Genomic DNA, 13,240 nt, shown 5'->3' on the forward strand with positions numbered 1-13,240 from the left:
CTTGGTCCATGAACCGTCCCCTCCCTGATGCTAAGACAGACAGAGCAGTCCTGCCTGGATCTCTGATTGTTATTCACCCTGTTGTTTTTTATTCAGGTGCTTTAAAAGCATTTACTTTTGAGCAGGAGACCGCTAGGGAGTTGTTTCTGATTGGCAGAAGTGAAAATCCAGTCAACGGTGCCAGAAGAAGCCATCAAATGAGAGGCCAAATGCTTAACAGAAGTCTGTCTGAGATATCGGTTGTGTTCTAATTTGCGTTTCATTGAAAAGCAACCTTCGCTGTTTATTCATCATCTTTATCACTGATAGTTTGTTTTTTGTTATGAATTCTACCTTCGTCCTCTTTTCTGTTCTGCTCACGCACACATTCACCTCCGCTGTATCTTTTTTGGTTTCGTCTTGTTTATCGCTCCTTCTGTGATTTATTTTCTTCTTGCTCTGTTGCTTTCACTGTGTCAAACATGCTGTCAAGATATCCACATGTTCTGTCTGAACCTTCTCAATCGGGGCGCCTGAAGATCCTAATATCGGGTATAAACGGGGACAATTGAGGGTGGACTCTGTTGACCCATAACAACCTGGCAACCTCCTGCAGACCACATGGAAACCACTTTTCAATTTTCTCATTCCCTCTTTCTCTCCTTTGAATAATTCATACCAGCTTCTCCGTTTTGCTACCGTCAGGCCGCTACCTCGCATCCATTAGCATAAAATACATCTTTAAAGAGATCCTGAGATAAATTTAAAGGATCTGTCGTAACGCGCCTCATTGCCTTGATGCCTCATTGATATCTTCAGCTATGGTTCTGTTTATGATCGAGTGATTTCAGGCATGGTTTTCCACCCTGTCAGTTGCCTGTTTACACCTCTCTCGTGTAAAACCATCACCTCTGCATCTGTCCTCCACCTCTGGTCTCCTCTAAAGAGCTCCGTAATGGGTTTTGGCAGCTCTTCTCCTGCTTGCTTTCTCCCAGCAGGCTTAAACAAGCGACTTCTCACCAGCCTCTGCAGATATGAACTGTGACATTGTTAGTGGGCTTCTCCCTCGCTCTCCTATGATAGTAGGCGTATACAGTATACACTTCCCTGCACAAATCATGCTTTCTGTTAGCCTGCTGAGATGTTTCCTGTCTGGTCCAAAGTTGGGTTAAACAAGCTTTGTTAATACCAATCCATCAGGTACATACTGTATGCCTCTGATTTTCTTTTTTAGTCTGATTGCTCTGAAAAAATAAACAACTACACATGCAGATATACTGTATAGAGAGTTCCCACAGGTTTTTGAAAATATACATACATAGATACAGGTCATTGAAAGTGCTTGAATTTATTTTATGCAAGAAGTTTTCTGGAAAAATCCATATTAATCCCTGTGTAGTGTAGGATAATATCATAAAAATTCTAGACTTTTTAAGCACACATGCTAAACTGTTCCCTTTAAATGCTTATATCTTCTGTATGTGAATGTTGATTCATACCAAAATACTTTTTTACATAGTTGTGTTTCACACATGAAAACGTCTTGGGGTGTCGTATGTAACTGTTGTTCCTTGAGAAGGGAATGAGACGCTGCATCTCCATTGCCACCCTTCCTGCGTCCCTGTAACGCCGTCTTTAGCAATATTTCAGATAGCAATATACAGGGTTCCCGCGGGGTCTTAAAAAGTCTTAAAAAGTCTAAAATTCAGAATGTTAAATTTAAGGCCTTAAAAAGTCTTAAAAACACCAGGATTTTTATCCCAGGTCTTAAATTTAATTTACCCAAGTCTTAAATTTCTCACCTCTGTTCATTCCCGAAAAGCGTTGTCCGCAGAAAATAAAATAGTAATTTAAAACGCTGAAGAATTAACTTAATCAGTGGCGGAGGCAGAAAGTGTATGATGGTGGGTCTCTAAAAAACAAAACATTCCGCACTTTGTCATAATCCACGCAAATCGTGCCATAAGCTATATTTCAGGTGTTGTGATCTGACTGTATACTGTGGATTTGGCGGAAAACAATCCTTAAATTTTGTTTTGTATAAGCAAAAATCTTTTTCGGAGTAATTTAATAGCCCGTGGTTACCTGAGCATTTGTTAGCTTCTGAAACATAGACAGAAGCGAACAAAAATCAACACTGCTTTATTGAAAATCAACTTAAACAGTCGGGCCGTCGAGTCACGAGCCACCAACAGCGTGTCAACTTTAGTGTTACACAGTTTTATATTTTAAACTTTAATATTGCTCTCTGCTGCAATGCACTTGAACCTAACGCGCTCCCCCTTCAGATCTCCACAAACAGCAGCGATTGGCAAACGGAAAGCAAGAAAGTACTGTAATAAACCATATATTTCCAAAAAGTGCAATCGTCGTCTTTTAGGAACAATTCAAACTTTTTTGATAGCGCAAATGCTTCAAGAGTTACGGTTAAATGAACAGCGGTAGATCAGGGCCCTTTCGCATAGGCAGGCTGCTGCATACGGCATCGCCTGGTTTATTTAAGTTAACTGAGCATTACATTCGCAAGTCATAAGCATATTACAACAATTAACGATTAACTAAGAATATTAATCAATATTTTAAAGTTAATTTCAAAGTTAATATTCTGAAATAAGACAGTTTTTATGACGTATCCATCTTAGAAATGCGACCCTTCGGAGGCTACAGCCTTCGGATTGAGAAACGGTCTTAGTGGATAATGTTAGCAACACATATCAAACAGCCTTTTAATGGTAAATTTAGTTTTCTTAAGGCAGATTAATCCGTTATTGTGTAATTAGAGAGGCTATTAAACGTGATGGCTGTATATAGTGCATATTTATGCATAAAACGTATGGGTGAAGTGTTTTTGGCTCTGTGATTCTGTATTCAATTAAATGCAATAAATTAATTTATGAATAAGTTGTATTAATAAAATGCATATATTAATGCTTTTAGGGATTAATAATAATTGAAAGTGATTTTTTGTTCTTTGTATATTTATAAATGAAACAGGCACAGCACACAGTCAGTTGTACATTATAAACATGCATAAACATTATTGGGTGGTTTCCCGGACAGGGATTAGTTTAAACCAGGACTAGGCCTTAGTTTAATTATGACATATAACTAGTTTAAATAAACATGCCTTACTAAAACCATTACTTGTGTGCATTTTGATGTATTTTAAGATATGTCAGTGCAAATTGTTTTCAAGTTTGGAAAGCTCTTAAAACTAGTCTAATCCCTGTCTGGGAAACCTCCCCTATAAGCTTACGTACTACAGAGTGTGATGCATTTTAAAGCTTTAAAGTTGTATGAGGCAGTGTAAAACTAGGCACAAACCAGCGGCTGACCATACTAACTGATCTTATCTTAGTGGATTTTATTTGTCAAAAAACATTTGTTAATAGAATTTTATAAAAATACTACTTACACATATTAGTGTGATATAAATATTGTAAATCAATGCATTTCTTGACTATTAAGTAAGAAAAATTACAGCTCTTTGCCTCTAACTCAATGTGTTTTAATGGGTCACTATGAGCTTCCAGGAACTAACTGAAGTCTCTATGAATCACGTGACGCCCAAGCTTTTTGGGCTTCCATTGTCAGAAGTGTCTTCCTAAAGTGCTGTGGGTAGAATTTGTCGTTGCCAACACTCGCTGTTTAATAGGGTTAAGCATAATGAATTTCCATGTATATTGATTATCTGTTTTAAAACTGTGTTCATTTTATATGTTTCTATAACTGAATCAATAAAAATAGAACGTTTTGAGAATTTCGGAGATCATTCGAATGCTTCTAGTAATGTGTCGTGTTGGTCTTAAATTTTACTCATAATGGTCTTAAAAGGTCTTAAAAAGGTCTTAAATTTAACTTGCTGAAACCTGCAAGAACCCTGAATATACTTCCTGGCTCCTGCATCACCCTGTCTTTGTCGTTAAGCCTCACCATTGGTTGAATTTGATGTACACATTCAGACGCACTTACCTCTGGAGGCGTCCCAAAAGTGTCACTGCAGTGACGCAGCGTGAGTTCCCTCAAAAGGGGAACTGTAACAATGTATCTTAAACGGTAACACGATGTAACCTTGCTCTCACTTGAAATGTGTCCCCACATTTAGTCCTTGAATTTGAGGTTATTGGACCTGGAAAGTCCTTGAAAGGTCCTTGAATTTGAAGTTAACTAAGGTGTGGGAACCCTGTGTATATATAGTGTATAATTCAGGCTAAAGTATCATAATCTAACTATGAGATTGGGATTATTAAAGTTTGATTTTATAATCATTAATTTAACATGAGTTAACTGATCAAGTAAGAGAAACCGCTTCCCTCCCAATGACGAGTTTTTCCGTCAATTCTTATTTTTGCTATTATTCAACAGTTGGCGCTCTTACCCAATTTAACAAACCCCAAAGTTTTCCCTTCGTGCAAACAGTTCAAACTCTGCGTATGTTTTGAGGATCGCTCTGAATCTGATCTCTATCAAAAGTCCTTCACAAAAATTTAATTATCTCAGCTTTTTGCTCAAAATGTGGTATTTTTGAAGAAACCTACCCATATTTGAGAGGTGATAAAAAGAGAACAAATGAAGGTAGGATAAAACGTTTTTTTTTAAAGCAGATGGTCTGTTTTTTCATTTGATATATTGAATGTTTATATATTTAAATAAGACCATTTTCTGGAAGGCATTAAACTTTTGTGAAAATCCTTTAAAAAATCCTGCCGCTGACTGGCAACTTTTTCTTAAATACGCTGGCAGGGAAAGAGTTAAAATCACATTATTCAATCAGTATTTAAGATATCAAAGTTATTTTTTCAGAGAGAAAAATAAATATGTTAATTAATCTGACATAATGTAAAGAACATTATATCATTTTTATTTAATTGGAAATGTTGTGTTGAAATTGAGATGGTTCACATCACACCACATAGCATCACAGCTCGCATCTGAGTGCATGTGCAAGCCACTAGGCCACGTCTCTTTCCTAGTTCCTCTTTTTAGACCCCATGCTTCTGTCAATTTCTTAAACGTGTCTGTGTTAATCTCTGCTGCTTCCTCTGATAACCAAACACAGATTGTTTACATGGTTTGTTGTAAGTCCCCATTACAAGCAGTTACCAGTACAAATGACTCCCGGCCTGTCAAACACACGCACCCTTTACACACGCTCAATCCACCGAGTCATTAGCTCTGTCAGAGCAGAACACACACAATGGCTGTGTTTATAAATGATTAGGTGTGTGCTGGCGTGTGTCCGTGCTGAATGAATGCAAGCAAAAACATGCTCACTTCAGCGCATTTTTATTGTAATAAGTGTCAAGGCTCAATACACTTTTATAGCGCCATTTAGGAACGTTAAAAGACTGAGCTCTAAGAAGACAATAGACAAAATTGAGCCACAGCTGGACTTTCTTTGCTCCAGATGAACTGATATATTATTACGATTGTAGAAATGTAGTTGTAAATTGTCTAGTTGAATCTTTGTGAAGGATTTATCAATTGCAAACTGTTACAGTAGGTACTGAATTGGATGATGTACCTACTCATCGACTGTTTTAAAGCGTCCATAGCACACGCTGTTTCTGCATTTCTGATGTTAATCTGGATTACCTATAGAGTAGTATTACATCCTTTATGTCTCCGAAGAGTCTTTAGTTTAATCAGAATTATAAAAGAAAGATTAGATTTACAGATTCTTTCCGATTAACATACGAAAAAATTAAGAAGGAGGAGTTACTACCGCGGGAGGAGCGAGTACGAGTCATGCAACACTATACAACACTATTTAACTTATGATACACTACATGCACTTATGCGCCTATTTCCAACATAAGACAGAAGTCTTACTTACTGCATGCAACTCATGACCCGGTTGGGACTTTTCAATGCAATCCAGCGCATCAAACACACAAGCAGAACTCCGCTGCTACCCCGGATAATAAACTATATCCATTGTTTCCATAAGGCTGGCTCTCTTCTTCTTACATCCAAAAACACACTTCTTCTTCCGTGCCATTGTTGAGTTTTAAAATTAAACAAAGCTGTGCCATGTGATGTGATGTTTGTAAGTTATAGCATATCTTGCTGAATGACGGTTGGGTGGGGTTAAAAATAAATGATTCGTATAGAAACCCCTGAAACGTCAGCTGGACCCGTACAAACCCTGGCGAAGTGTATTTGGCATAGAAATACTCTGTAAATACCCAACTGCTTTTTTGACACTTTGCCTATTTTTAGGAAACAACTCTATAACCGTGTTAATAAGTCAAAATGCATGAAATACCATTGATCCACCCCTTTAAACATTAGGTACTATATATAGTTTGTTTATGGGCAGTATGAATGAATTCGGTCCTACTACTGGGTAGTCTATACAATTTAAAACAGTGTTTGACTCTTTGGTACTTGGAATATAGTTTGGACCACTTTGAAACTTGAAAGCACCAGAGGCACAAGTAGTCTTCAGAATTCTTCTCTTGTGTTCCACTAAAAAAATAAGGAAGTAATTATTGGATGAGCTCATTTCCAAATAATGTGCAGCTGTCAACTTGTAACAGCCCATAAGGAGCATACCGTAAAATGTAATGGTGCTCCTCAGCTGGTGAGAGGCTATTTCGCATCTACTATCAGGGTTGATGAAGACTTCTTAGTCCCAGAAGTCTCACCTCTCATTGATTTATTCTGGTTTCTTTGTCCTGTTCTGCAGATCACACCTCTGTGGGCGGGCTGGGTGATAGTTTTTATGAATACCTGCTGAAGGCTTGGCTCATGTCTGACAAAACAGACACAGAAGCTCGAAAGACCTACGACGATGCCATCGAGGTGAGAACTTCTGGTTGCCATGACAACATGTGTACAGTGTTGCTCAATGCTGCATCAGTGTCTGTTAACCTTCATACTTCACTCTTTTCCTTCTCCAGGCTATCGAGCGTCACCTCATCCGTAAGTCCAACGGTGGTCTTACTTTCATTGGGGAGTGGAAAAACGGTCATTTGGAGCGCAAGATGGGTCACCTGACCTGCTTTGCTGGAGGCATGTTTGCCTTGGGGGCTGATGGTTCACCGGATGATAAAGCGGGACACTATCTGCAGCTCGGAGCAGAGATTGCCCACACCTGCCACGAAAGCTACGATCGCACTGGTTAGTGAATTTAAAGGGGTATAGAGAGAGTAAACTTGCATTTTTGACACAATTGACAGGTCAAGAAAAAAACTCACTTTTGATCATCAAATTATATCAACGTGTGTTGCCATGGTAACACAAAAGGGTAGTTTGGGAATGTGTTTCTAAATTATATAACCTGACTGAGTCAAATTAATTAATCTGTACAAAATCACATTTATAAAAGAATGAGGAATGAAGATTCTGCTAAAATGTTGAGGTTCATAAAGCTTAATATCATTGCAGTGCTAAAGCTCGGACCAGAAGCCTTTAAGTTTGACAGCGGTCTGGAGGCGGTAGCCGTGAGACAGAACGAGAAGTACTACATCCTGAGACCAGAGGTCATCGAGACATACTGGTACATGTGGAGATTCACCCACGACCCCAAATACAGGCAGTGGGGCTGGGAGGCAGCACAGGTCAGCATCTCACTTCTCACTCATACATCCGTCTGTATGACCGAAATGGATGGATGGTTTTATCAAGCTTTTATCGCATGTCAAGCTTGGTTTAATCCCTAAGCATAACCTAATGTTTAAAGGCGGGGTGCATGATCTCTGAAAGCCAATGTTGATATTTGAAATCACCTAAACAAACACTCCCCTACCCTAATAGAATCTGGACCTTCTTTTCCCACACATACGCAACCAAGGCAATTATGTTGGTTAGTAGACACGCCCCTTACTGCTGATTGGCTACAAGTGTGTTTTGGTACTCCCATTTCCAAAGGTTTTTTCAAAAATCACGCACCCAGCCTTTAAGTGAGGCTTGTCTACACAAACAGAAGTTAGACTCACGCAGGACTCAATATCTCCAGCTATCAGTATTCAGGTTGATATCAGAGACAGAATTAAGGTCAGACTGTTCATGTTCTTCATTGTATCTAAACTCCTATCTCATCCTTTTGATATCCATCTCTAGTTTCAGCCCATGTGTACAGTATCTGTCATCTTTTTGTTGTTCATATTATTCTTGCAGCTGAACATTCATCTCAATTGTTCAGATTTATGCTTGCTCTTCTTTTCTTGTGAGGATTATTTCAGGATGACCCAGATTATATAATTTTGAAGGGCCTTTCTGTTTGGGTTTTTGAGAATGGAGAGTGATTGTTTTTCTCTGTTTGGATGTCATTGTTCTGCTGGTACAGTGATGTTTCTTTACAGCCGGCTTTGTTTAGAGTTGAAGTACTGTTGGATGCCATCTTTATTTCTCTCTCCTTCATTTTCACTCCCCCCATTTCTGTCAGATGAGTAAGTGAACAGAATAAAGCTCATTTCTGTTTCCCAGAATTTCTCTTCTTGGTTTGTGTTCGTTCCAGTGGTTCAGCTTCAGGATCTGTTAAGATATCTTCCTGGTTTCTTATCTGAAGTTGTCAGCTGGAGGTTAAATGAATGGATTTTAGGTTTTGTTGTGTTTGTCTTTTTGATAGTGATTTATCTATTAGTTTGGATTAATGTGGTCACAGAGAGAGTTTAGTGAGGAGACTACATTGCATAGACTGAACAAATAGGAAATTGTAAAAGAAAACTGCTGTATATTTGAAGAGTTTGTTTCCAAAACGCAATAAATCCATTTTGACAAATTTGGGTAAAAATGTGTTTTCAATATGAAGAAAGTGACAAGATAAAAAACACCAATTTTCTGTTACAAACTTTCACATAGCATCTTTAGGCTTTAATAACATTAAAAATTCAAATCCATAATTTGCTTTTTAAAGATTTATTATAAAAATCTATTAAATTAATATATAAATGTGCATTCATCTTTGCCATGTTATATTAATTTAGTTGACTAGTGGTATACACTGATTAAAGAAATAAACATTAATGGCATAAGTCATAAAAACTTTGTCAGAGTCAGAGCAGATGAGGAAAACTAGTATTCTGTGTGTATTCAATGTGCCGCCATTGTTGTTTACAATGCGTGTAATGGTGCGCTGTGATTTGTTGAGCGCATTTATTGCATTCTGCAGAGAAGGATCGCGTTTTGGGAAAAAGGGAGAAAAGATCACAGAATAACACAGCTGATATTGTATTTTACATAAAAGTAACAATTTACTTTTTAATACTGACCTTATATAATACTGATTTTGGGGTAACTCATTTTTTTATGGCGTTTATCGCGTTTTGGAACCAAACTCTTCATATGTAACTGTGTGGAGGCTTACTGTGCAAGTCTATATGTCACCACCACATTTCTGTCAAAAGTGACAAACCCCTGTGTTTCTATAGTATTTTGGGTGGCACTTATTTGATATATGATCATATTAAAATACATATATGTAGGCTACTTAATGTGGGTTAGGTTTAGGGTAACCCCTCGTTCAGACCACCATTGACATGCCCCATCCGGTCACCAACAGTCACTTTTACTTGTGTCGCTGAAAGTTTCCAAGCTTCCATTGAAATGAATGAGATCATGTCGCTCTGCTATTGCATCAGAGTTCGGTTCAGAGCTGGTGCCTGATAATACGCAGTTATACAATAAGTAGCCTACATAGCGCATAAATGTAGTATAGGACTGTAAAATTAAGTGGTATGTTTGCAGTATACTGGCATTGCAGTATACTGTACTTGTCTACTGGTAAGTTAAGAGCTAATTGATTGAGTTAAAGATGAAAAGGTGAGGAATGAGTGTCTGTAAATCTCTGCTGAAAGGGTTAAATGGAGTCTGCAGCTGCTGTTGTGTTATAACCATGTGAGACAAGTCCACAGCGTAGCAGCTGTTTGAAGCATATCTGCTACAGGAAGGCGAGCACATCATGCCATGTTTTACTGGCACAGATGGCATGCATCACTCTCTCCCTCAAGTCCTGCTTGGAGAGGCTGAAGCAGCACTAATGGAACAATATTGGTTCTTAGAGAACAGGGCCAGCGAAATAGAGTCGCTTCATATAACACGTTTTTCTTTCTGAATTGTTGTAACAGTGGGAACTATGTGCTAGGTGGTGATTAGAACGGATCGTTTGTTGATATGCACATATTTTTGTTTATATTTTTACACTTATTATCTAAAGCGACTTACAGTGCATTCAATACATAAGTATGTGGGTGATTCTCACGAAATCCAGACTTAGAAGGTGTCCAGCATTAGATTTTTTTAAAAACCCCTGAAGCCAATTTTTTTGCAGGATTTAAAAATATTTCCTATAGAATTATTTCATTTTTTTAGATTATCATTATCAAAAATTATCATTACCGCAACATGATATTACATTAAATATATGCATTTACAAACTCATGTTTCGGTAATGAAAACTAAAAAGTTAGTTACTAAAAAGGTAGCCATCTTGATTGTCACAGTCAATCAGGTCCTTTCCAACATTTTTTTTTAAATGTTAGTTCATTGAGGGCTTAAACAATGATTGAAAATTGTTGCGGAGGATGAGAATTTTTTCTTGTACACATTTATATTCCTTATTATTGTCTCTACATTTACCATGATCACAAAATTCCACATGTTTCTTTACTGTAAATGTTTATAGTATAACATGCACTGAAGCTTTTTATTTTTTATTATAAATATTTCCATGTCAAAGAACCCAAATCCAGTCATGGACATGTTGCGGTAAGGAAAATGTTCTCCTTAAATGTGGAAAAAAAACAAAATTGGTTTGTATGATGTCATTTGAAATCATGCGCAAAATAGTACATGAAGAGATGTTTGTAACTGTATGCTTCTTATTTTGATATTCTTATTTTGCATCAACTTTTTTTTAATCAAAATGTTTCATGACACCTCTTAAGTCTAATTTCGTTAGAATCACCCATGAGTGTTTCCTGGAGATCGAACCCATGACCATTGCACTGCTAATGCAATGCTTTATCAGCTGAGTAACAGGAACAAATACAAACTGAGCTATAGCATAGAAATGCATTTATTTTGTGCATTTACTATATGCAAGCCTGTACACTTATATACTGGGGCCAAAATGAGACCTTGCCAAATGCAAGTATAAATTGGTTGGGTGAGTAAATATAATAGAGTTGCTTGCCAGCAAGGCAGTAACTTTTTTTTAGAAACCCTTAAGATATGTGTTTCAATAACTGACTCTTGCTGAGGTTTTGCATTTGATTCAAATTAAAACATGTGTCACACATCATCTAACAACTTTAAAATCAGTTCATTTAGGATAGCTTCATGTTCATTTATTTTAGCAGAAATGTATGGGGTTTTATAATATATTTGTGTAAATTAAAATTTATAGCCCCCATCTCTGTCGTCTCTGCAGGCCATTGATAAATACTGTCGAGTCAGTGGAGGATTCACTGGTGTTAAAGACGTCTACTCCTCCAACCCCACCTACGACGACGTCCAGCAAAGCTTCTTCCTGGCTGAAACTCTCAAGTAAATCTCTTTGCATTCATTGACAATCTGCTGAAGCTGTGTTGCTATAGTAACACGAACAAGTTCAGGTCATCAAGCTAGTACTTAAGTTAAAATTGTGTAGTAGCAATGCAACAACGGTGTGTTTGTTGTATTGTAATGGTTAGGATGATCATGCAGCACAAGATGAGCATTTATCACATTTATTATTCATTTATTAATTTAAGAGACACCTTTTATCCAAAGCAACTCACAGTGCATTACAACCTATACATTTTTATCAGTATGTGTGCACTGACTTTCTTACTTAGTATTTTTGTCTTGTTTTCTTTACTTATATCTAAATAGTATTAAATTAAGATTTATATTCTTGATAAGCAAAATTACCTAAGAAACATTATCTAATTTTTAGACAACAAAAATTAAATTTAAGTAAATGTGTGCTTGAAACAAGCAAATAAAGCTGCCAATGCAGTAAGAAAAAATCTTGAAATAAGTACAACTTTTTACTTAACACTTAATTCAAGAATTTTTTTCTCACCCCACTGGCAGATATTTTTGCTTGTTTAAAGGAATATTCAATTTTCTTAAAAGAAAAATCCAGATAATTTACTCACCACCATGTCATCCAAAATGTTGATGTCTTTCTTTGTTCAGTCGAGAAGAAATTTTGTTTTTTGAGGAAAATATTCCAGGAATTTTCTCATTTTAATGGACTTTAATAGAGCCCAACATTTAATACTTAACTCAACACACAACAGTTCTTTTCAACGGAGTTTCAAAGGTCCACAAACGATCCCAAACGAGGCACAAGGGTCCCATCCAGCAAAACGACCGTCACCTTCGACAAGAAAAATAAAAAACATGCTCTTTTAAACCACAACTTTTCGTCTAGGTCCGGTCCAGCGCAACCTAACGCAAATGCGTAGTGACGTAGGGAGGTCACGTGTTACATATATAAACTGACACAAAGACATTAATTAGTATCAGTTGACATACAACAACGTAGGAACGGTCCTCTTTCAACACATTTGTAAACACTGGGGCGGAGTTTCGCGTTCGTCCTCTGTGACCTCTTGACGTCATGACGTATTGCGTGGGGTCACGCTGGCGCATCACGACCGTATTTAGATGAGAAGTTGTGGTTTAAAAGTGGATATTTTCCATTTTTCTTGTCAAAAATGACAATCGCTTCACTAGACAAGACCCCCATGCCTCGCCTGGGATCGTCCACAGTCATCCGAAACTCCGCTGAAAAAAACTGCTAAGTGTTAAGTATTAAATGTTGGGCTCTATTAAAGTCCATCAAAATGAGAAAAATCCTGCAATGTTTTCCTCAAAAAACATAATTTCTTTTCGACTGAACAAAGAAAGACATCAACATTTTGGAGAACATGGTGGTGAGTAAATTATCTGGATTTTTCTTTTAAGAAAATGGAATATTCCTTTAAGTTGAAATTGTATTTTTTTGTCTAAAAATAGACTTTTTGCTCATCAAGAAAATGCATCTTGATTTAAAAAATGTAAGATATTTGTACTGAAAACAAGACAAAAATACTAAGAAAGTTATTTTTTGCAGTGTGTTCCCTGGGATCGAACCTATGACGTTTGCTTTGCTAATGCAATGCTCGATGTTCTGTGCCATAGACTGGAAAGTCTGCCATATTGAACACTTCCTCCACCTGCTGGTGTTAATGTAGATTACAGCTAACTGTTTTATAAGTCTGCTGTTAAAAGAATGCATTAGATTTTTATATATCATATTTACAGTCCCGTTAAAGGATCATTG

At 37.1% G+C, this 13,240-nt stretch overlaps 1 protein-coding gene across 1 annotated transcript in view; it reads left to right on the plus strand.

The window, feature by feature from the left end:
* Window positions 1-13,240, plus strand: part of man1a2 (mannosidase, alpha, class 1A, member 2) — a 111,725-nt gene that overhangs the window by 95,322 nt on the left and 3,163 nt on the right. Inside the window, exons 10-13 of the mRNA XM_055214643.2 lie at window positions 6,671-6,786; window positions 6,885-7,104; window positions 7,372-7,544; window positions 11,357-11,472. Coding sequence (XP_055070618.1) covers window positions 6,671-6,786; window positions 6,885-7,104; window positions 7,372-7,544; window positions 11,357-11,472 — 625 coding nt within the window. The remainder of the gene's footprint in view (window positions 1-6,670; window positions 6,787-6,884; window positions 7,105-7,371; window positions 7,545-11,356; window positions 11,473-13,240) is intronic.

Source organism: Misgurnus anguillicaudatus, chromosome 17, assembly GCF_027580225.2.
Source record: "Misgurnus anguillicaudatus chromosome 17, ASM2758022v2, whole genome shotgun sequence".
NCBI lineage: Eukaryota > Metazoa > Chordata > Actinopteri > Cypriniformes > Cobitidae > Misgurnus > Misgurnus anguillicaudatus.